At 39.1% G+C, this 24,926-nt stretch overlaps 1 protein-coding gene across 4 annotated transcripts in view; it reads left to right on the top strand.

The window, feature by feature from the left end:
- The window catches only part of PLD1 (phospholipase D1), a 217,957-nt gene that overhangs the window by 155,727 nt on the left and 37,304 nt on the right, over positions 1 to 24,926 (top strand). For all 4 annotated transcript variants that reach the window (XM_067034017.1, XM_067034016.1, XM_067034015.1 and 1 more), the window contains 2 exons: positions 8,010 to 8,120; positions 10,546 to 10,634. In XM_067034017.1, coding sequence (XP_066890118.1) covers positions 8,010 to 8,120; positions 10,546 to 10,634 — 200 coding nt within the window. The remainder of the gene's footprint in view (positions 1 to 8,009; positions 8,121 to 10,545; positions 10,635 to 24,926) is intronic.

The raw sequence follows: 24,926 nt of genomic DNA, 5'->3' as shown, positions 1-24,926 counted from the left end.
TTGAAAGGAAGTTTACCAAGACTCATTAATTCATTGATTCAGTCAATTTATGTCTACTAAGTGCCATCTGTTTGCACAGTCAAATCATCAGTGCACACCTGGATACTGAGGAGACAGACAAAAGGAGTTCTCTGCCTCTGGAAATGGAGTTAGATGGGGGAGAGGAAGCTGTGATGTTAAAGAATTCAGGTAACAATGCAAGCTGTGGTCTAGGACCAAATGCCAGTCTTGAGAGTATGGACCAGCGTGCCATGAGAGGTTGGCAAATGAGAGGGACAGAACTGGGTACCCCCTTTAAGGAATAAGTCTGCTGCTCAGAAGATGGTAGAACCAACTGCAGCAAACCATTTGCCCTTGAAGAGGTAGTAGATAAGGTTCAGACAGCATAAGGCCAGATTGGGGACGCCCTGAAGTGCTGGCCTGGTTCATTTTGACCTGATCCTGGAGGCATTAGTGAACTTTGGAATGTTTCTTTGTCATCTGAGAGGAAGCATGATACATGAATGTTTTATGAAGATTAATCTAGATCAGAGTTTCCCTAATTGGGTTTTGCCTGTGAAATGCTAATAGCTATTCCACAAAAAAAGGTTTCCATGGACAGATAAGTTTTTGCAGATTTTTAAAATATAGGAATTCTTAGTGCCTTCATTATGTCGACGTGCATAATGAAATTACTAAGACTGAATATTCTATGAGCATTTCCCAAGCTTAATTGATGTAGGATCTCTCAATTTGTCACCTATTTCCATTTTTCCAAACAAACACACTTTGGGACCTAAAGTTTACACATGTGAAAAACTTATAAGACTAGAAAGAGAATGAACACAAGGAGACAAGTGAAGAGACTGCTATAGTAATTCTAGAATATACACTAATTTCTTTCTTTTTTTTTTTTTTTTTTTTTTGCGGTACGTGGGCCTCTCACCGTTGTGTCCTCTCCCGTTGTGGAGCACAGGCTCCGGACGCGCAGGCTCAGCGGCCATGGCTCACGGGTCCAGCCGCTCCGCGGCATGTGGGATCTTCCCGGACCGGGGCACGAAACCACATCCCCTGCATCGGCAGGCGGACTCTCAACCACTGCGCCACCAGGGAAGCCCTAGAATACACTAATTTTGTGTTTATAAATTAGTATTCTTTTTCTTAAAGAGGACTCCCCCATAGTTTAAAAAGTTTTAGACCTCACAAAACATCTACTGGTTGCCAGTAGATGTTTTGCAGAACTGCCAAAATAACTCCAGTTGTGAAAACAGTGGGCACCACCAGGCAGTGCATCTTTTTGAAGACAGGAAAATCTGAGATGACCAGACACTGAAGAAAAGAAAAGAAATTACCCTGCTCCATTTCTCCTTTTCTGTAAACTTCTGACCACAGCATTGTTTCACTTCACATTACTTACTGGCTCTAAACATTATACACCTTGTTATAGGCATTGTTGTTGTCAAGTTGTGAATGTATAGTGCTTAGCGGGTAAAAGCAATAATCTAGTCCAATCCCTAGTTTTCCAGAGAATCCAGAAGACATCGGGGAGATAGGGACCTGACTGTGTAGGAGGCTACTTAAGTTTTAAAAAGTTTATTGTTGTATTTTCAAGTCTTTCACTCTCTCAGTTACAGTGTGGCAATAGCCAAATGACTGTTAAATACTCTTGGTTGAGAAATTTAATAAAACTTAATAAAAGTCCTCTTATTCTTTTTAACATTGATTTTAACATAGTTTTTCACATAGTTTATTGTTCATAACATAACTTAGAGACCACAAGCTTAATTAACTGGAAAGGAGCGATGTAATGTAGCCAGGGGAAGGGGCAGACTGTATTCAAATTCCTACCTCACCACATACGAGCTGTATAACCTTGGGAAAATTATGTCACCTCTCTGAACACGTTTCCTTCATCTTTAAAACAGGAAATACAATAGTGCCTGTCTCATACGGTTGTGGTGATAGTTAAATAAATTAATCCATGCAAATCACCTAGAAGAGTATAGTAGTTTGAATTCTGTCAATATTAGCTACAATCTTCAGGCATTCCCTAGTGTTTTCAAAAGCTTGCAACAAAGAAGCTGACATTTCTCTAGATTGGTCACAGGCTAGTTCTGGATACAAAAATCTTTATACTATTTATACCATATATATTGAAATGGAGAGAGAAAGAGCATTGGACACAATAAAGTAAATAACAGATAAAATCATGTTGTTCTTGGGCTTCCCTGGTGGCGCATTGGTTAAGAATCTGCCTGTCAATGCAGGGGACACAGGTTTGAGCCCTGATCTGGGAAGATCCCACATGCCGTGAAGCAACTAAGCCCGTGCGCCACAACTACTGAGCCTGCGCTCTAGAGCCCACGAGCCACAACTACTGAAACCCGTGTGCCTAGAGCCTGTGCTCCACAACAAAAGAAGCCACCGCAATGAGAAGCCTGCACACGGCAACAAAGAGTAGCCCCCACTTGCCGCAACTAGAGAAAGCCCACGAGCAGCAACGAAGACCCAATGCAGCCAAAAAAAAAAAAAAAAAAAAAGATTTAAAGAAAAAAATTCATGTTGTTCTTTCATCTGCAGAAAAGAACCCAGTTATTTAATTTTTTAATACAAAAGCACGGGGCCCGATCACCCTTAGGCATGTACTACTGGTGATTCCACACCAGCTACGTGCATAGCTGTTGCAGAAGCTGTAGCCGACAGGGCCGGCCAAGGAGACTAGAACTACAGCAGCCAGAATGGAGACCTGCCCTCACCAACATGAATTTCTGCTTCTAAAAAAGTCATCCAGCCCTGAGAGCTGACTTCAGCAACTTCCGCTGACATTTTAAAATAATCTTGGGTGTTTCCCCTCAGTGCTGGGTATTCTCAGAAGCCTGCCAAGAACACTCAGAGAAGGCATAGCAGGAGACAGGCGTGGGGAGGGGGTTGGAAAAAAGATGATTCTGAAACTGCTTAGGCACAGAGTTTATAAAAGAACTTGTTTTCTCCCTAAAAAGAACAAACTATCTTCCTGAACACTATCGTTGCCACTTACGATAAATGACCAAGACAGAGGACATCTGACATGTCTATTAAGGTAAAAGAAAGTGCTTGATGCCAAATTAGCATTAATACAGAATCGATACGTGGAACAATCCTTTTTATTAAATTGGGCAACTTATAGTAGAAAAGTCATTTCTTAGACAGTCATTGCCAAGAAGTTCTACCAAACTGAAGGAAATAATTCCACTGGAGTTATGTCTTCAATCTCTTTGTTTATTAAAAGAAAAGAAAAAATATATAAATGCAAATGTAAGTGACATTCAAATTATACTACTGGAAAAATTTGTTCCTACACTTGGGGAAAATGTCCAAAAGACACTCCAAAGGATGTCAATGTAGGAATCAATGTAGATTTCAAAGGACAGCAAAGTGTTTTGTATAGTGATAGAACAAAGTAGGTAGGGAAGGGTGAAAGAAAGCCACTTGATTTATTTCTAAGGAAGTTCCTTAACACAGAAGCTGCTTTCTGTTTACGGACCAGGTCTTCATACAGTAAGACTTCTGTGCATCTTTCTGTGAGTCTTGACTGGCTGAAGCCACGTGAACAGGGAGTGTTCACTCAGTGCCCAGCATTGCACTAAGTTATTTATGGAGTATCTCATTTAATATTCACCAGTCTATAAATTATGGTCCTCTTTGACCCCATAATTTACAGATGAGGAAACTAAGACTTTGAGAGGTTATTACACAGTGAGTATTGGACGGCATGAGACTGGATTCTAAGCAGTCTGCTTCCAGAGGCTGAGGTCATAACTGATCAGCAGAGAGACTGTTTCCAGTAAGTCCCAGGATGGTTGTAACCACCTAGGGCCCCAGCAAGGCAAAGCTGCATGTCATGCTTGCCTTTTGATATTATCCTCTTTTGCCGTAGACCCAAATCCAGCCCAATCCAGCCCAAACTCTCCTTTTGCTTTCTGCCTCCAAAGAGCCCTCAAGTATGCATTTTTTCCTAGGACTTCTCTCCCCTTAAGTCTTATTCTTCAAAAAGCATATTCTCTTCCTTTCCTTCAGCCTCAAGTTTAACTTTTCACTATTGCTCAGGCCAAAGGATCATCCTATTCGAATAATGACACACTGTGATGTGAATGGATGACGCTCAACTGTAGAAAAATGGTTCTTAGAAGGAAGAGCTTGGAATTCCCTTGTGGTCCAGTGGTTAAGACTCTGCGCTTCCACAGCAGGGGGCCTGTGTTCGATCCCTGGTCAGGGGAACTAAGATCCCACAAGCCATGTGGCACAGCCCCCCCAAAAAAAAAAAAAATAGAAGGAAGAGCTTGGTAGTGTGAGGCAGATTCTTGAACAAAGTCCATTTCTGCTGCTTCTTGCCTGCAGTGCTCCTCATACAGACTGGAAGAATGAGGCCCAATAATTTGAGCACTTCTTTTCTCTCCCCAACCCATGCCACTTGTAAGCTGCAACATGGAGGCCAACTTCTATATGAGAGACAAAAAAAAAAAAAAATAGTGCTTTTGTTCCATGATTGACTTGGGAGCTCAGAGAAACAAAAAGGAAGTAAGATATGTACTGAATGTGTATAGGGAATAAAAGCATTGCAGTTAAGAGAACAGGAACTGGGGACAAACACTAAGAAAGTTTTGAAAGTTTTCCTTCAAGAAGAGATTTCTGTATTTTAAGCCACATATTCAGCTTGGGCCCACTGTATGTAAGGGGATTAGAGCTTGTGGATAAAGAGAAGGTTATCTTTTAAGAAGTCAAAAGGTAGGACACGGTACAAAAGAAAATGACTGGTTTTTGTTACAATCTTGAGGCGAAAACATAAAATCAGAAATATGCCCTTTATAAAGGGCATAAATATACTTTAAAATTGTGTATTCAAACTTGAGATTTGAAAAGCGTGGGTGAGATTTGATTCTCAATCTACTTGGGGCAGTAAGATAAGCCACATTTCTGTGTGTATAAGGAGGAGTTTGAGGCTTGTCTCAGTTACAATGGTTTGAAACAGAAATGCAAGACAAGTTAGGTCAGTTAAGAAAAAGAAGTGAGTAAATCTTAAATTTGAAACAAAAGTAAGTCAATTAAAAGTCTTTGACTTACTAGATTTTGTTTACAAATTTCCTAGAACATCAAGCATTTAAAGCAGTGGAGTTGGTCCCTGGTTCAGGGGTAAAAGAGAAATTCATATTTTCAATTTATCTTGTGGTGATAAACAGATTTTAACTAATCAGAATCATAGTAAATGAATAATAATTCCAAGTAATTTTTTTCTGTATTACTTGAAAGATATGTTCAAGTTTAACCAAAAATGATGACTTTTTAAAGTTAAATGAGTTTTCATTTTGAGAAAATGATATAGATTTAGATTCAGACAATAAGACAGGTAATGCTGAACCCCCTTAGGATGTAGGCAACCCCCCACCTTCTATGGTTTTATAGGCATCAGGGGGGCTCCCCTCTACTTTGCTTATGCTCTCCCACAGGTTGATGCCAAAATGGTCTTCTTTTGGCTTACAAGTGGTGTACTTATTATAAACATTCAACTGCCTTTAGAAAGGAAAACTTTTACCATTATGCTTCACAAGAAAGACGGCAGATATGTGACCTTCATGCTTTCCCTTCATGGCCGCCATTGGCCTTCAACCTTAGATTTCTTCCCCTGTGTGTCTAGTTCCAAGAAACTGTTATTCAACATAGCTGTCCAGGAAGACTTGGGATCAGTTAGTCTTGACTTTCGAGTTGAAACTTGCTTGACACTCCTAATTTATGCATTATGCAAATGAGTTTAATAAGCCTTTGAAGCAGCAAATTTTGAGAGTGAGAAAGGAAAGAAAGTATAAGGTTTTGGGATTTGAGGGCAAGACTAGGACATTACCACCAAGGGTTGTATATAAACTTTGCTCATAGCTTTTTAGAGAGGTAAATCAACCATATATCAAATATCTCCTATGTGCTGCATAACATAGTGCTTTGTGTTTGTTATGCCATTTTTTTTTCTTTACAACAGCTCTATGTGGGAGTGTGTGGGTGGGCAGATGTGTGTGTGAGAGAGAGACAGAGACAGAGAGAGCAGTCTCAAGTGTTCAGAGGAGGAAACTGAGCCTCCGTGATGTTAAAATGACTTGTTCAAGGTGAAAGAGCTAGTAAGTGCAGAGCAATAGTGCATATCTCAAGAGTTCCTACCATTCCAGTATACTCTGCAGTTTTATACATTGTTTCCAGAGTAATATAGAATCGGATCAGGATGGGTGGCAAAAGAATCTTCTCAAGGTTGCCTGCATTTTAGGGCTATGCTCCTTAGCAACAAAATTCAACATAAATTTGAGTGGGCAAAGAATGGAAACCTCTATTTGTTCAACCTTTGTTATTTCTGCTGATGAACAGTAATGCAGTTCCTTGAAGATTATGTGAATCAAGCTATTTTCCAAGGGTGCATTATATTTACCTAAATTTTTCTTCTGAGATATTTGACTATTCTTGTTCACAGTTAAATTTTCCAATTTCATTATATATATTCATCTGATAAAATTAAATAAAATGCTTTGAGGGAACTATATTGTAATAAATACCTCATAATGAATAAAGAAATAACATTTTGAGGATGGCACAATCAGTTTTAGCAAGTATTAGGTTTGAATTTCAGTAGCCTTATATGTGCAATTTTTAAAGTTATTGATTAAAGCAAGAATTTTACCAGACCTTTTATATATAACAGATATAAAACTTGATTATGTATTGGATCACTTTATGAATTTTTAAGTATGGGCTATTCTTTTATTTTCAATTTCAGTTGACCTCATGAGGAACAGTTTCAATATTTATTTCAAATCAGGATTAGTGAATATATTTTTATGGTGATTCTTCTGTGAGGAAACTCTATTGCTTAAGGAAAGTCAAGTAATAAGCATTTATTGACCACCTACTATATGACTAACATTATACTGGAACCCTAGTTAGAGTGCTGAAAAAAAATTACAACCAATGGATTCTTAGTGTTGAAAAAGCCTTCCATGTGGCCAGACTGTAGCCTGGCCAGACTACAGTCTGCTCTGAAGCGTCTCAGGCATGATACACCACAGCTCAAATACATCCTCTAAGTTCTCATTAATAACAGCAAACACTTATGTACCCCTTACTAGGTGCTTGGTCTCCTTTGGCTCACTGCACAGTAATTCATTTAATCCTCTCTACAACCCTGTAAAGTGGATACTCAGTTTTATAGAACAGAAATCTGAGGCACAGAGAGGTTGAGAAACTTGACCAAGATCAAAGCCACTAGGTGATTGAGCTAAGCTTTGAACCTAGGCAGTCCCTCTGTGCATCTGTGTATTTAACATATATTCAGATGTCTGAGCTGGATGCTCTTGTAATCCAGGAGGAAGCAGGTGAGTGTCTGAATAGAGGGAGGTGGTATGAATGAGAAAGTTGAGAGTTGAAGTGACACACCAAAGATCAGACAGCTAATTAAAACCAGAATCAAGATTAAATGTCTAAATGAATCTATTTGTCTTTTAGAAAGTATTATTCTGAACAGTATCTATTTGAGGGAAAAAGAGTAATCACATTATCAAGTCAGAGCTAGGGTGACTGTATCATATGATTCAAACCAGGACACTTCTGAGAGTAACAACACCACTTCTGGTGTTATTAATACATGAGGCATTCTGGTGTGATTGTGGGGCTATAACAGAAAAAGAGTACAAATGGTCACCCTACTCATAGCCACCAGAAGAGGTCCTTCTGAAATGCTCTTTGTAGAAACCACATCTCCTGGTTTCCAATCTTGAATGAAAATAATCCTGGGTGGAAGAACATATATTCAGGATTTAATGTCCAGCTGGGCCCCTTCATTATGGATGATGTTTAAGGACCAGTTCCCTACCTACCTACTCTGCCTTGGCCCACACATGACACAAAAGCCACTGTAATCCATTAGTTATTTGGAAGAAAAAGATGGGCTTCATTTATTAATACCTGTGGTGTCATCTCCATTGTCTCATGTTTGCTCATTTCTGATTGCTGCCTTATAGTTGCTCCGTTCTGCTGCTGATTGGTCTGCTGGTATAAAGTACCATGAAGAGTCCATCCATGCTGCATACGTCTGTGTGATAGAGAACAGCAAGCACTATATCTATATAGAAGTAAGTCTTGCTCGTGTAAATTGGTATGACAACCTGCCTTCCTGTAAATATCACAGAGACTGCAGGGTCCCCGAACTCAGGACCTGCTACATTAATAAGTGTATGTTGAGATGTGAAGGGGTCACCTGAATTTTGATTCCCCCAGCATACCTGACATTCACTTTGCATTTTCATTAACTCGGGACTCTAACAGGAATCCCCCAAATCCTTATTATTAAAATGTATCAACTCGTAATATTATTAGCCAGAAATATCCCAACATGGAGACGTAAGTTTTGATTTGGCTTGAGTTGGAGGGTGTAAATGTGAGGCATGTGCTGCTTCAGGAGAACACACACAGGGGTAGGCTGTTAACATAGAGACCACTGGATGCCTCTGGTTTGGGGATGTTGGAGTGGGGAGAAGGCAGGAAAAGGAACATGGAAAAGGGAGATGTAAGAATAGCGAGGGCAAATACCACCTTCTTCAATTCTGTGTCAACTACCATTCATTATAAAGCTTGTTCAGTTCTCAGAGTTTGTGTGTAGAGACTAGGAGAAAACCCGCGGGTACTGGATTTAGTTTGGGAACCTTAACTGTGCTTCAAAGTAGATCTGAAGCTAGTTCAGAGCACTTGGAAAGTCCTTTAAAAATAAAAAGCCGTGACAATGGAAAGATAACTCAGAGCACATCTCTCTTCTTTATTTTAGTATTTTCTTTCCCACTGAATTTAAAAATATATATGGAGAGAGATGGGGTCACTGGGGAAAACCATTCTAGCCCTACTTTCCTTCCCCTTGAGTCCTGGCCCTATCCCCTTCCATGAAGTGACAATTAATTAAAGGCAAGTGGGAAAGAATTGGAGCTTAATTTATTTTACAGACCTGGAGAAAGAGGAGGCTGATTAAAACTATTAGCAGGCTAAATGCAATGTGGTATCCTGGATGGGATCATGCAACAGAAAAAGGGCATTAGTGGAAAAATTAGTGAATTCTGAATGAAGTCTAGAGTTTAATAAAACTAATACTATTAGTGTTATTAATTTCAACAATTATACCATAATAATGTAAGATGTTAATGGCTGGTTCATTCGTTACCCAGCATCCTTTTGCTTTGTCTCTTTTTAGTAGTATTAAATCAGCCTTTCTTTGTAAAGCTACCACAGTACTAAATGAGGTCAGGAATGCCATATTGACACACATGGCTGTGGACATAAACTTGGTTGAAACGCCTGTAGCCGAGGTAAGCAGTTGGCGTTCACCCTGCTCCCTCCAAAAAAGGAGAAGTGAAGGATGTGAGTCTGTGTTACAGCTGCTGAGGAATGCTAAGCTTCTCTGTGATATGAATTCAGAACAAACATGGTTTGGTTGCCACTGAGATTTTGATTGTTTGATGCCCTAAAGGGAAACATATTCTTAAATGAGTTTTTGTCTTCCTCTAAGTTTGTCTTCTGGAAGCTGTTTACAGCTTTATGCACTTAAGTTTAAAAGCATGTACGATAGTAAAAATGATAATGTGGCAAAAGAATGTTAATCCTATTTCGAGTCATTGCCTATATATCACTTCACCTAAGATGATTAGCAAAGATTACTCTGTGATGATTATACTTATAAATTACAGGTGTGCTATAACTATTTGTATAGTAAGCAGAGTGTGTGATATTCATAATATTTGTACCTAATTTTCAATAATCCGTAATGTAGCAGCTAAATCTTTCATACCATTATAATAATAATGTTGTACCCTGGTTTTTTAGTAACTGTTTTTTTTTTTTTAGTAACAGTTTTAAAGAATGTTGCATGAACCTATAAGCAGAAGTACTTAAAGAAAAAAAATTAAAATATTTCTCTTTCCATCTTATTGGTTTATTTACATAATGCAACATACCTACAAAAGAGATTTGTAACTACTTAAAATAGAAGTTCAGGAATAATAAGAGACCTAAACAAATGAGATAAGATCAAGGCAGATACTAGGAAATGGTGGAGAAAATTAGACCAGGATTCTGCCATCTACCCTGTTCAAAAATAAACTTAGCATGAGATAGAATGTTTACCAATGTGGAATTTTTCATAAGAAGCATTTATACAATGTGTGAATCTGAAAAACCTGATTTCTCTCTTAAGTTCAGAATGTTCCTACCATTCTAAGAATGTAACCTACAAGGAATTTTTCATGATTAAATAATAGTTTAGCCTTGCACTTTACTAAGATGATACAGGTAATATTGCTTAGAAATGCATGAAACCCGGAGTGACATGAGACTTCTTTTATTCCCAGTGTCATTTACTTTTCTGAGGTGATTTTAGGAATCAGAACATGTCTGCTAGGTGAAACATTTTTAAAAATAATATCAATGTAGTTTTTTGTTATATACCACATTTTCCTTATATGCATGCTACTAAGATAAGAAAAACTTATTATAAATCTCATTCATTTTGCATAGAACCAGTTTTTCATAAGCTGCGCTGATGACAAAGTTGTGTTCAACAAGATTGGCGATGCCATTGCTCAGAGGATACTGAAAGCTCACAGGTAAGGTTTTTGGCATCTTGGTAGGAGCTGTTGCTGCAGATGTTCTTGCATTTACTGCTAAAATGACTTTGAAAGTCCATTCTTAAAATACTACCTTTTTCTGGGCTTCCCTGGTGGCGCAGTGGTTGAGAATCCGCCTGACGATGCAGGGGATACGGGTTCGTGCCCCGGTCCGGGAAGATCCCACGTGCCGCGGAGCGGCTGGGCCCGTGAGCCATGGCCGCTGAGCCTGCGCATCCGGAGCCTGTGCCCCGCAAAGGGAGAGGCCACAACAGTGAGAGGCCCGCGTACCACAAAAACCACAAAAAAAAAAAAAAAAAAAAAAAAAAAAAAAAAAAAAAATACTACCTTTTTCTAACAGGCATGGCTTTGGTTCAACTACCAGTAGGTTATTGATTCCTTAAATCTGAGTCAGTTGCTGAGAATTGTTGAGTCCATTTTTGAGGGGCTCTGAGTGCTCTCAGAGCACAGTCATTTTTTCCTGGCCAGTCTCTTTCCCATGCATTAGATTTGTGATTTGATTTATTTAAAGGCAGACAGTGAGCTGTGTTCACTTAAAAATCAAAGCAAAAGAGTCATAACATTTTTCCATGGGTTCTATTTAAATTCTTGTTACCCTTTGTTGTATTTTTTCAGCTCCTGGGATTATTTTCTTTAATAACACTTTTATTAAGATATAATTCACATACCATACAATCCCCCCAAAGTGGACAATTTAGTCTTTTGTAGTATATTCACAGAGTTGTGTGCAGCCATCGCTGAATCAATTTTAGAACATTTTCATCACCCCAGAAAGGAACCACATACTTATTAGCAGTCACTACCCATTCCCCCTTTTCTTAGCTCCTGGCAACCACTGATCTACTTTCTTTCTCTGTAGATTTGCCTGGTCTGGTCATTTCATATAAATGAAATCATACAATATGTAATCTTTTGTGACTTGCTTCTTTCACTTAACTTAATGTTATAGAATGTACCAGTATTTCATTTATTTTTATTGTCAGGTAATATTTCATTATCTGGATATACTTCATATAAATGGATTTATCCATTCATCAGTTGGTATATATTTGGGTTGTTCCTACTTTTTGGCTATTATGAATAAAGATGCTATAAACATTCTGAACTAGTTTTTATGTGAGACATGTTTTCATTACTCCAGGGGTGGAATTACTGGATCATATGGTAACTCTATGTTTAACATTTTGAGAAACTGTCAGAATGTTTTCAAAAGCGGCAACACCATTTTACATTCCCATAGTGTATGAGGGTTCCAATTTCTCTGTATCATCACTAATACTTATTATTATCTCTCTTTTTGATTATAGCCATCCTAGTAGGTGTGAAATGGTATCTCATGTGGTTCTGATTTGAATTTCCCTAATGACTAATAATGTTGAGTATTTTTTTGTTTATTGGCCATTCATGTATTGTCATTGTCCATTGTTTAATTAGGTTGTCTTTTTATTACTGAGTTGTAAGAGTTCTTTAGGTATTCTGGATACAAGTCTTACATCAGATGTATGATTTGCAAATATTTGTTCCCACTCAGTCTGTTTTCTTTTTTACTTTCTTGGTAGTGTCCTTTGAAACACAGAAGTTTTAAATTCTGATAAAGTTCCATTTATCTCTTTTTTTCCCTTTATTGCTGTGCTTTGGTTTCATAGCTGAGAAACCACTGCCTAATCCAAAATCATGAAGATTTATGCCTGTTCTCTTCTAAGGATGTTATAGTTTTAGCTCTTACATTTAGGTCTTGATTCATTTTTAGTTACTTTTTGTATATGGTGTGAGGTAGAGGTCCAACTTCATTCTTTTGCATGTGGATATACAGTTGTTCCAGCACCATTTGTTGAAAAGTCTATTCTTTCCCTACTGAATTGTCTTGACACCTGGGACTATTTCTTTTTATGGCTGATTTTAGCTCTGTGTTAAAAACAGCAAAATAAACAAACAAACAAAATCGTTACATTTTATTATCTTAATTCATTGAACATATGCAGTGGAGAATGTTAAATACATATGCATTTGGGGCTTAAAACATTTTTTGACTTCCAGTGTTCTGTGGTACTTTAATATCTTTTTTTCACAAAATATGTGGGGATTTTTAGACTAAGAACATTTTATAACAACAACTACCAGCATTTTATATGATTCACAGTTTATATCTACAGACTCTTACTGAATTTTCACAACTACTCTTGAAAGTAGATCATATAGTTTTGTTGTTATTATTATTGTTGTTGCTGTGCATTTTTATTTTTATTTTTTTCTGCTTAATTCCTTTATTAGCATTTAAGCGAGATACCTCTGCATTTTTTAGTGGTTGGTCTGGGGATTACAATATGCATCTTTTTTTTTTGGTCCCCATTTTTAAAGTTAAACTGAGATGAAAGAGTTGGTGTGACTTGTCTGGGCCACTAACAGCAAAAGGTAAAAACAGCTTTGAAGCCAAGTCTTTGGACTTTGGACCCAGTGCCTCCCACACCATGTAACTCCAATGCATTGACAGTTAGGATTAGAGACCACTTCAGGGTTGCCACAAATTGAAGCACGTAGGTTGGGCCTTTGTAATCTCCTCCTCCCACTGACTGGTCTTTGGATGTAGGCTGACTTCAGGAAATGGGCATGCCCTTGGGTGAAGCAGTCCCCTTTGGCCTCTGGAGGGCAGTTCCTGGAGAAAGGCTTCACTGTGAGTGAGTAGCCAGTGGCCAGCTCTAGCTGGGGGAATGGCTGTCTTGATCCCACAGTGAGGGCCTTTGGGCAGCAAGGCACAATACTCACCCATCCTGTGGGATGTACAGTGTTTCTCACCCCTTCCCATGCATCAAAATCACCACTTTACAAAAACGCAGAGGGCTGGACTCAACTCCAGGCTTGCTGGATCAGAATTTTCTGGAGGTGGGCCCAAGTACCTGTATTTTATAATATTTCACAGGCACAGCCAGGATTATATAGTACTCATCTAGAACAGCATATATGGCCATAAATATGAATGATGGTCTGTGTTTTTACAAGTGACCTTTATTCTTTGCCTTCTCATATGCTTTTATTAAGAAAGTCACCAAGGACTGTTTCTGAGATGACTTAAAAACAGTCTTGTTTCCAGTTAAACACATATGTACACACAGAGATTCCTTGCATCCTTTCCAGTCTCCAGTCTCCCAATTTTCTGGGTCAATTTATGTCCCATTTACAAAACTGCATTATATTTCTGACAACTCTTGCATTTTATTGATGCAGGAGTATCCCCTTTATAAAGCACATTTGACAAAAAAGAAAAATAATTTTTTTCATGAAATTGAAATGTCACAAAAATACATTAAATTGACAAATGAGCTCATTGGGCTGAGCAGTGAATCATGAATTTTGGAACTTTGACAGCTAATTAGGAGAGTAGGATGAATCTCAACTTCACTCATCCCAGTTATTCACTTATTAGTACATGGTTTAATAAGTATCTGTAAGATTTGTTTTTAAGTGTTTGGGAGCCTGAAAGAATATTTTTCTTTAGCATATTAATTTGTCTTTTAATACCTGGACTTCTTCTAAAATCATAGCACTTTAAGGCTGGAAGGAATGTTAAGATATTTTCTGATTGAACATTTCCCAGTGACCCTGGGATCCACGGTAAGAGAGTATGGTAAGGTAGCATCTGTTGCAGATTTTATCTCCTGCTTAGACGTTCACAGAGCACCTTAAAGGGTGGCAATTTCAAGCTCACTTTGTAGAACCTGGGAAATGAGTTCGTCAAATTTCACATTAACCGTGTGTCATTTAGCTCTGATCTCTCAATAATCTCACTTGCTTTGACAGTCACATTTTAAAGTGGTTTGTATATCACACATTCAAACTTAGTGGGTACACACACATATCCTGGAAACCTATTTTACATGTTCCCCCTCCTCTGTATCTCCACATTATCGTTTCTCTCCTGTGTTAATTCCAAACTGTAAAATATATTTTCATTGAATAATTTCAAATCTGTGAGCTTGTATTCTTAGGAAAAAGGTAAAGGTAGAATTAGAAAGCTTATCTTGCAGGCTGCCTGCAGTGGCTCCCCTCCTTCTCACTGAGGGCTGTCGTGTGCCATCCTCAAGCTCACCCCTCCCCTCTCTTCCTTTCACTCTTCTGCTCTCAACTCTTCTGAAACTCAGAACTTCCCTGCCAGAGTCACGTGCCTAGCAACAAGTATAACTTTGGTTGTTGGAAAAAGAATAGAATAGAGCACAAAGCAGATGGAGGGAAATGACAGTCAGCATTTGGCCAGCCTGACCAAGGAACACAGACTCTCTTCCAGGACCCTCCCACCCTAGAGAGATTGGCATCTTTAAATTGCCAACTTCTCTCAACTGGGCTGAGCCTTTACTTTTCTGCCAGTGCTGGAATCCGGTCCCACACCAGTTCCCTAAAGTGAGTTCTCTGCTTCCCTCACTTTCTCCTCATTCTTTCTCAGCAGCTGTAATTCTTTTTTTGTAAATTCATTTTTATTGGAGTATAATTGATTTACAATGTTGTGTTAGTTTCTGCTGTACAGCAAAGTGAGTCAGTTATACATATACATATATCCACTCTTTTTAAGATTCTTTTCCCATATAGGTCATTACAGAGTATTGAGTAGAGTTCCCTGTGCTATACAGTAGGTTCTTCTTAGTTATCTATTTTGTATATAGTAGTGTGTATATGTCATTCCCAGTTCCCCACTTTATCTCTCCCCCACTTTGCCCCTTGGTAATCATAAGTTTGTTTTCTACATCTGTGACTCTATTTCTATTTTGTAAATAGGTTCTTTTGTACCATTTTTTTAGATACCACATATAAGCGATATCATAAGATATTGTCTTTGACTTACTTTACTCAGTGTGACAATCTCTAGGTCCATCCATGTCGCTGCAAATGGCATTATTTCGTTCTTTTTTATGGCTGCGTAATATTCCATTGTATATATGTACCACATTTTCTTTATCCATTCTTCCATCAATGGACATTTAGGTTGCTTCCTGACTATTGTAAATAGTGCTGCAGCGAACATTGGAGTACATGTATCTTTTTGAATTATGGTTTTCTCAGGGTATATGCCCAGGAGTGGGATTGCTGGATCATATGGTAGCTCTATTTTTAGTTTTTTAAGGAACCTCCATACTGTTCTCCATAGTGGCTGCACCAATTTACATTCCCACCAGCAGTGTAGGAGGCTTCCCTTTTCTCCACATCCTCTCCAGCATCCATAATTCTTTACAGAAACAGGCCAAGCCTCCATGATCTGATTTGTGACCTAGAGCCTCAGAATACTGTTCACCCCAAGCTGAACTAAAAATCTGTGGGAATCTGTGGGAATCTCTGCAGAAAACAAAAGGTCTGCTCTAAAAAAGTAAAACTGTCTTCGAGTTGAGACCAGCTCCCAACCCACTGGAAGCCTGTCTTTGACAACTCAAATAGGACTAGAGATCAGGGAGAAGAAATCATAATCCACAGTCTAGAATTGACTGGCTTATACCATGTTTGAATAAGCCAAAACGAAGAGTGGTCCAAGTAGAAAACATTTTAAAACACTGTGTGCCATGAATGTACGGTTTCTGAGGATGAAACCATTGTTGCTTATGGAAACTTGACATGCATAATTTTGCTGCCCTGCTAAAAAGTTTGGAGGGAGAGAGTGCATTTTGCACTGTTATCACCACAAGTTTGACACATGCAATGAAACTAGGCAGTTGATTTAATGCTTCTGTGTTTTAATATTAAACTGCACTGGAAAATACACAATTAAACTGCCTTGGAAAATACACAATTTTGAAAATCACTCAAACTCTTCATGCTTCCTATAACTGTAGACCAGTGCCAGATAGTGCTTGCAGTTTGCCCATGAGTGATGGTATGAGGGACCTCCTCTGGGGAATCTGAAATTAATTGGGAACCAGATGTCTGGAGATCTGAGTTCTTCCCAACTCTGTGTCTACAGGTATGTGACCTTTTGAATCTATCATTTTTGCCTTTCTGGCACTCTGTTTTTTCACCAACAAAGAGAATAATAATATCTGCCTTACCTATCTCGTATGAATAGATGTGAAAGCAATTTGAAAACCGTAAAGCACCAGTTCATGTAAGAAATTATGTTATTTCCAGGAAATTCATCATCTGGAAATATGCTAGCTCGTGGTAAATTCTAGCAGGGACAAAGAACCACATATCAAATCAACTATTTAGAAATTAATATTTATGTTAGAAACAAATGTTTTAATGAAAGAGGTGTTTAATGTGCCTCATTTTAAATTATTAAATGACTATTGCTAGATAAGGACAACTTGCTTTGGTTCCCTATCTCTGGCACTTCTTCATCCTGTGACAAGTAGAGGCACATGATTAAAACACTGTCTAGAGGTGTCCTGCCAGAAAGCTATAGCTGACTCCTCATGGGAATCAATTTTTGGATTCCCCATTATTGATTGGATTACACCTTCCCCCAAAATATAAAATAAAATGTATTCTGAAACGTAATGTGTGTTCAGTTTTGCTTTGCTTTGTTTTAATTTTAGGCACTGTTGATGATTCTTTGAAGCTTTCCAATTGAGATCACTGGTTGTTAATTGATTAATAATGTTATCAAATCGTTTTTGAGTCATTCCACATCCAAGGTGCATTTTATGCATTGCTTCATTTAATTCTCACATCAGCCTTATGAAGTGGATGCATAATGATTTCCATTCTACAGATGAGGCAGCTGAGGCCAAGTGCGATTATGGTAACTTGCCCACATCATGCAGCTATTGATGAGTGGAATTGGGTCTCAGACCACATCTTTAGGACTTAAACTTGTGCTCTTTACCTTGTGCTACTTTTGTAGCTCAGCTACAAAGCTTCCCTCATTTCAAGGGAAGTAGAAATGTTCTAATGTTAAGCCTGCAAGAAATCTAGAAGAGGTACTTTATTTACAATTTTTTTAAAAATCAGATGAACATTTTATTTATTTATTTATTTATTTATTTTTTGTGGTACGCGGTCCTCTCACTGTTGTGGCCTCTCCCATTGTGGAGCGCAGGCTCCGGACGCACAGGCTCAGCGGCCATGGCTCACGGGCCCAGCCGCTTCGCGGCATGTGGGATCTTCCCGGACCGGGGCACGAACCCGCGTCCCCTGCATCGGCAGGCGGACCCTCAACCACTGCGCCACCAGGGAAGCCCAGATGAACATTTTTTTTAAGTAATTGCTTGATAGATAAAAATTTCTTAGGTTTAAAGAAAAATCTACATCCTATAATTACCACATCTTATAATTTGTGTACCAAGTTGAAAGGACATGTTGGGTATATTTCAGAACCATTGTCTTAACAAAATTTAAGCTGCAGTTATAATAAAAGAAGAAAAATATGAAAATGAAGTATGCCAATGGCTGGTTTCACATTTTATCTTGTGGGATAATCTCCAAGCTCTATGAAATTAATGGAGAAGAGGTTACATTAGGGCAGAGATGACAGATCATGGCAGAACTTTTTTTTTTTTTTTTTTTTTGCGGTATGAGGGCCTCTCACTGTTGTGGCATCTCCCGTTGCGGAGCACAGGCTCCGGACGCGCAGGCTCAGCGGCCATGGCTCACGGGCCCAGCCGCTCCGCGGCATGTGGGATCTTCCCGGACCGGGGCACGAACCCGTGTCACCTGCATCGGCAGGCGGATTCTCAAGCACTGCGCCACCAGGGAAGCCCAATGGCAGAACTTTTGATTTAGATCATTTAATTGCTTTTATTTGATTCCAAAAATTATATAAATGATAATCTCAGCAGATAGAGAGAGTAAAGATTAGTACTGGTCAGAGGCCAGAAATCATTTTGAGTCTGAGCATGTGCCCTGGCAGAGAGATGAAGGAAGGGAGAGACTCTTTCTTAAAAATGAGAATGGGGCTTCCCTGGTGGTGCAGTGGTTTAGAGTCTGCCTGCCGATGCAGGGGACGCGGTTCGTGCCCCGATCGGGGAAGATCCCACACGCCGCAGAGCGGCTGGGCCCGTGAGCCGTGGCCGCTGAGCATGCGCGTCCGGAGCCTGTGCTCCGCAATGGGAGAGGCCGCAACAGTGAGAGGCCCACATACGGCAAAAAAAAAAAAAAAAAGAGAGAGAGAATGAAAATCGCTGGGCCATTGTGGGAACAGTTTAATAAGAGGTTTTGTAGAATCTTATTTAAGAGATACTGAGGGACATGCCTGCCAAAGGTTATCAAGTCCAGAGTGAAGTCTAAGTCACACATGCTAGACTAACCCTGAACATTCTTACATTTGAAAGCTTGCTGTTATCAAAAGATAACCAACAGAAAAAAATTATGTGTGTGTGTTTTTGTGTGCACACACAATATGTAATGTCATAATCTATAAAAATCTCACATATGATATGCAAAGTCAGTGCTAAATAAAACCAGCATTTCTAGTGGACTAACAATGATTTTCACCAACTCCTTCATTTACAGATGAGAAAACTGAAGCCCAGAAAGGTTTACTGCATTTTAAAAGATTTGCCAAACACAACATAAAATGGGCTATGTCCCAAACCACTGAGAAGCTACAGATCCAATTCTCCCATAACTGATACCACTATAGAATAAAATTCTCTACACACACACAAAAAAAAAAAAAACCAAAAAAACCACTAATCCCCAACCACAATTCTTACTTCTGGCAGCGTTCACTGCTGCAAAATCTACAACGAGAGGATTTATACCAGCTCCTGAAGCTTATGGCAATGAAACATGATCTATAAATCTCAGATTCTCAAAAAGTAAAGCGTCTTGTCACTGGAGAAACACAATGAGCTCCTTTGGGGCCTTCTTATAGGTCCTGAGACCCCACTCTGAGCAAAAGAGCCCTGACTACCCACCATGCTGGGGAAGGAGGAGGTGAAGGAGGAGGGGTTCTTCCGGAGAGAACAAGGTGGGAAGCTGGAGGAAAACCACTGCTAAGACCCATTTACGTTGGTGAACTAGGACTTGTTTTTAAAGGGACAAGCAGCATTTCAGCAAATCACAGAAATTGAAAATATTAAAGATCCCACATTCTCATCACCTAAACAATTTACTTTTTGTTTTCCTATTTTCTTTTTGGTCCATATTAATATACAGACATATTTTCTGAGTTGTAATTTATTTCCTTTTCCTGTAACTCACTTGGATTTCTGTCTCAAGTCCCTTTTCCACACAATAGAAGGAAACTTCGTTTAGTCACTTCCTGATAAATGTGGCCAAATTCAGTGGTTTCTCATTTCTGCTCCGTATTCAGTCCGTCAGGGTGCTTCCTGGGCTTTCCTCCCCTCCCCTATCCTTGGTATAGACGCTAAGGGGCCCTGGATCTTTGGGAAGGGGCTTCTAGCACTCAGTATCGATCTGTCAAGCTTGTTCTGGCATCTGCTTACTGTAACCTGGGGTCCGCAGCCTTCTCCTCTAAAACCTGCCTTTCTGTCCCTTCTCCTCTACTGCTGCCAGTAGAGGGTCCCTGCACTGAGTCTGACTCTTATTTCTTCTTCCTTTTTTTTTTTTTTTTTAATTTATTTTTTTGGGCGCGCTGCACAGCCTGTGGGATCTTAGTTCCCTGACCAGGGATTGAACCCGCGCCCCCTGAAGTGGAAGCGTGGATTCTTAACCACCAGACCACCAGGGAAATTCCTCTTATTTCTTTATACTCCCGTCTCAACTCAAAGGATCTCTCCCCAGTTTCCCAAACCTAAGAAGCTGACATCTTTGTGCCCTGGTTCCTCTGTGAGAGCGCCATCCTAGGAGCAATGCCTGCTTCATATATCCAGTCACAGAGAGGGGGAAGTTAACACATTTAAGGGGAAAAATTATTTAATATTTCATAGTATCAGCCTGCCACATCTATAATTGTCTTGTAATTGTAACTTTGCCTTAGGGCCATTTTAACACACTACCAGAGGTACTTTGCTAGTAAGTCATCATAGTGGTCATTTTAGTGGCTGTAAGAAGTTACATCCATTGAGTGACCATAACATAATTTAGTTAATCATCCCCCCATTATTGGACATTTCCAATTTTTATCTATTATACATAACACCGCTATAAGAGTTAGTGGGTTTTGAAAGAAAAACTTATTTTAACAAAAAGCCTGAGCATGCAATTTTATAAAATTGTTCTGAACTAAAGTGGATGGAGCAGTTGCCTGCATGATGGCCTGGTGCCCACTAGCTCTTCTCTTGCTTTTAAGATCATAAATAATTCTGCACATTAGGGGCTCAGGTTCTTGCCCTATGCTGATAGCTATCGTTTGCACCACCGCAGCATTGTGAGGATGCAGTGTTTCAGAAGAGGTTAGAATCCTCGGTGGCCAAGAACTGTTATTTTCTGGGGACCGGATCAAGGAAGGAAACTGGACAGGTTAGCACATAGAATTTTCTCTTCATTGGCTTAAACTTAGCTACAACTTTATGGTTTGAAATTCCAGAGCCCTTTTTTTCTATAGCAGTGAAAATCTAAGTCATTTATGCTAATTTGCTGAACACAGTTAAAAAATTTCATCATTTAGGAAATTCAAGAACTGCATTGTGTTAAAAAAATAAAAATAAAGAAGCAAGGATTTTGATATAGAGCTAACCAAGAACAAGAAAATGTGAATATTCTGATTTCTACAAACTAAATTTGCAAATATGCTTTATCTAAAGATACAAGATTTTTATAGAACATTTCCCAGTGTCTACATTTTGAAGTCATTTTTGCTTTTATAAAACACATGAGCAAAAGGAAACCATCTTTTCCAAACAGAATTACAAACACTTGGTATTCACGACCAGCAATACTGCTTCTAATAAATGTGAGAGATGACTTATGTGGGTTGGCACACATAGCAAAATAAGCATTTTGGGGTAGCAAAAAATTAGAAACAGTTCAATGCCCAGCAATAGAGAACTGGTTAAAATATTATGGCATGGATTTGGAATACTGTCACGGTTATTAAAAAATAGGCTTCTCTCTAAATACAGTTATCAAAAAATTTCCAGGATACACTGATAAATTACACACAAAAAAATATCGTTCAGAAAAGTGTTTACAGTATTCTAACATTTGTATAGAAGGAGAGAATACATATATATGCTTATAAATTCATAGACTATTTCTGAAAGAACATGAAAGGTAATGCAAATTGCCCTTAGGGAGGGGAAACAAAGGCTGGGGACAAAGGAGTGAAAAAGAAGTTTTTTCATCATATAATCTCCCACCTCTGAAGGTTTGCACTGAGAACATATATTATCCATTTGAAAATGTAATTTTTTTTTGGTGGTTCCTCAAAAAGCTAAACATAGAATAACTGTATGACCCAGCAACACCATTCCTGGGTATATACCCAAAATAACTGAAAATGGACTCAGATACTATATGCCCGTGCCCACTGCAGCATTATTCAGAATAGCTAAAAGTGGAAACATTGCAAGTGTCCACTAACCGATGACTGGATAAACCAAATGTGGTCTATATATATAACAGAATATTATTCAGCCATAAGAAGGAAGGAAATTCTGACCCATCCTACACCGTGGATGAATCTTAAGGATATTATGTTAAGTGAAATAAGTCAGCCACAAAAGGACAAATATTGTTTGATTCCACTTAGCTGAAATATCTAGACCAGGCAAATTCCTAGAGACGGAAAGTAGATTAGAGGTTACCAGAGGTTGCAGGGAGGGGAAATGGGAAGTTACTGCTTAATTATCACAGTTTCTGTTTGGGCTCATGAAAAAGTTTTGGAAATAGAGATCATGATGGTTCACAACATGTGAAGGTAATTGTTAACACTGAACAGTACACTTAAAAATGGTGAAAATGGTAAATTTTATGTTTCATATATTTTACCACAATCAAATAAATTCAAATAAGATGTAATCTAATTTAAAGAAAAACATCCTGTTTAACCTCTTGTCTACCAGAGTCTTCCCAGAAACAAACATTCTTCCAACCTGACCCCATCCTCCCAAAGCAAATAGTACCAAGTGCATGCTGAGTGCAAAGGTCCTCTGTGGGGCACTGCCCAAAACAGAAAGATATGTGGACGCACGTCCTGTGTTTCAAAAGGGCTTATCACATAGCCTAGCCTTGCAGAGGTACCTGTCACTGTTGTGTAAAGCAAAAAAGATGCTGAGTAGGCATCCCAACCATGTGCAGCGGGAGTGCAGAGGCAGGAGCAAACCAATTTTTTTTTAACATCTTTATTGGAGTATAATTGCTTTACAACGGTGTGTTAGTTTCTGCTTTATAACAAAGTGAATCAGTTATACATATACATATGTTCCCATATCTCCTCCCTCTTGCGTCTCCCTCCCACTCTCCCTATCCCACCCCTCTAGGTGGTCACAAAGCACCGAGCTGATCTCCCTGTGCTACGCGGCTGCTTCCTACTAGCTATCCACTTTACGCTTGGTAGTGTATATTATGTCCATGCCACTCTCTCACCTCGTCACAGCCTACCCCTCCCCCACCCCATATGCTCAAGTCCATTCTCTAGTAGGTCTGCGTCTCCATTCCTGTCTTACCCCTAGGTTCTTCATGACCTTTTTTTTTTTGTTAGATTCCATATATATGTGTTAGCATACCTAAGTGTCCATCATCGGATGAATAGATAAAGAAGATGTGACACATCAATGGAATATTACTCAGCCATAAAAAGAAATGAAATTGAGTTATTTGTAGTGAGATGGATGGACCTAGAGTCTGTCATACAGAGTGAAGCAAGTCAGAAAGAGAAAAACAAATACTGTAGGAGCAAACCAGTTTTCACTGGAACATCCAGGATGGCTTGATGGAAGGAGCCGGTTATCAGCTCCTCTCTGCGAGGCAGAGAAGGGCATCCAGGCTCAGGGAGCAGATGAGTTAGGTTGACTAACCTTACTGGGGGTGCACCTCTAAGCGCAGGGCAGTGGTGTCCAGTCACTGGAATGTGGGCCTGGGAGGACTAGACGGAAGGTGATTCGGTAAAGGCAGTTGAAGCCAGATGGTGTCAATTTTCAACTGTAAAATTCGTTTGGACTTTTAAATACTGGCTGTGAGGAAATAGCTTAGGTATTCTTTTTGTTCTTCCCACTATCCTGTTTACTATCTAGGAATGTGAGCTTCGTACCCTTATTTGACAGAGAACTTTAACCGTTTATATTTTTTTTAAAAATGGGTTTTTTCCAACTCAAACTGTGTTTGCCATCTAGCGATTAATCCATGCCATTACAACACCCTGGTTCAGATTCCTCATTTCTCAGCACTGCGGTTAAAGCTCATAGGCCTCCAGACTCCGTTCTTCTGTTGGCCGTGGCTTCTGTCTCAAACTGCACTTTCCCTGTGCCCTGATATGTACAGTATGTTGGCATCAGAGACCTCAGTAATGAAATCTGACCCCTCTGAGAGTAATAATAATATTGACCTGAAAGAAAAATGTAGCTATTTAGAAGACAATGCACCTTAGAAATTAAGTATTATGAAAAGTTTAAGTAGGTTCCGATTTGAAAATTAACCTGTAGCAGCATCTTCGTGTGAATGCAGACTTCTCACATAAACTGGTGAGATTCTGACCATAAGGGATACCACAGTCATCTCCAGACTTTCTCTTCTTCCTGTGTGTTTTCTAGAGATAAGGATATTAACAGTCTCGCCTCCAAAGAGGCGATACCTATTTGAACATTATTCTCCAAATTTCTGACTTTCTGAATGCAGATCAAAGTTAGGAGCCACACATTCTGCTTCTGTTTCTTTTCTTTCAAAAGCTGTTGTTAATCAGTTGGGACAGCAGATCAAGAAATATTGTGTTATGTCTACAGGAGATTTAAAACTCAACATCAGTCATTCAAAATTCTCGACAGGCCCAGGGTAACATTTTGCATCTGAAGCAGAGTTTTCAGAGATGAATCAGAGTTTCTAAACAATGCTGATTTCTGCATTGGAAAATATACTGGGTCCAATATCTTTTTTTGCCCCGAGATTCAGGCTGTGGGAGCTCATTTACTCAGTAATTACTAACTGAATGCCTACTATTTGCTGGACTCTGAGCTCAGTACTGTGGCTATAACTTGTTATACATAAAACAGTTAGGATAACGTCTTTTTCAAAACTTTATTATAACCCCTCCACCTCCCATGGGATCCAAGCAAGACTTTTTGACAGTGAATTTTGTCCTAGGAAGAATTGTGCTATAGAGAGATAGTGGGTACAATTCCCACTTTACTGCCAAGTTCAGCTTATTTTTCAGGTTGTTATGAACGGTTAGTCTGGATAACAGTTTCTGGCCTTTAATCCAACAGCATCCCCTTCCCTGCCAAAGCCTGGAATGTG

The sequence above is a fragment of the Kogia breviceps genome, chromosome 5 (assembly GCF_026419965.1).
Source record: "Kogia breviceps isolate mKogBre1 chromosome 5, mKogBre1 haplotype 1, whole genome shotgun sequence".
Taxonomy (NCBI): domain Eukaryota; kingdom Metazoa; phylum Chordata; class Mammalia; order Artiodactyla; family Physeteridae; genus Kogia; species Kogia breviceps.
Note: the sequence above shows the minus strand (reverse complement) of the source record. Positions and strands in the feature narration are given on the sequence as shown.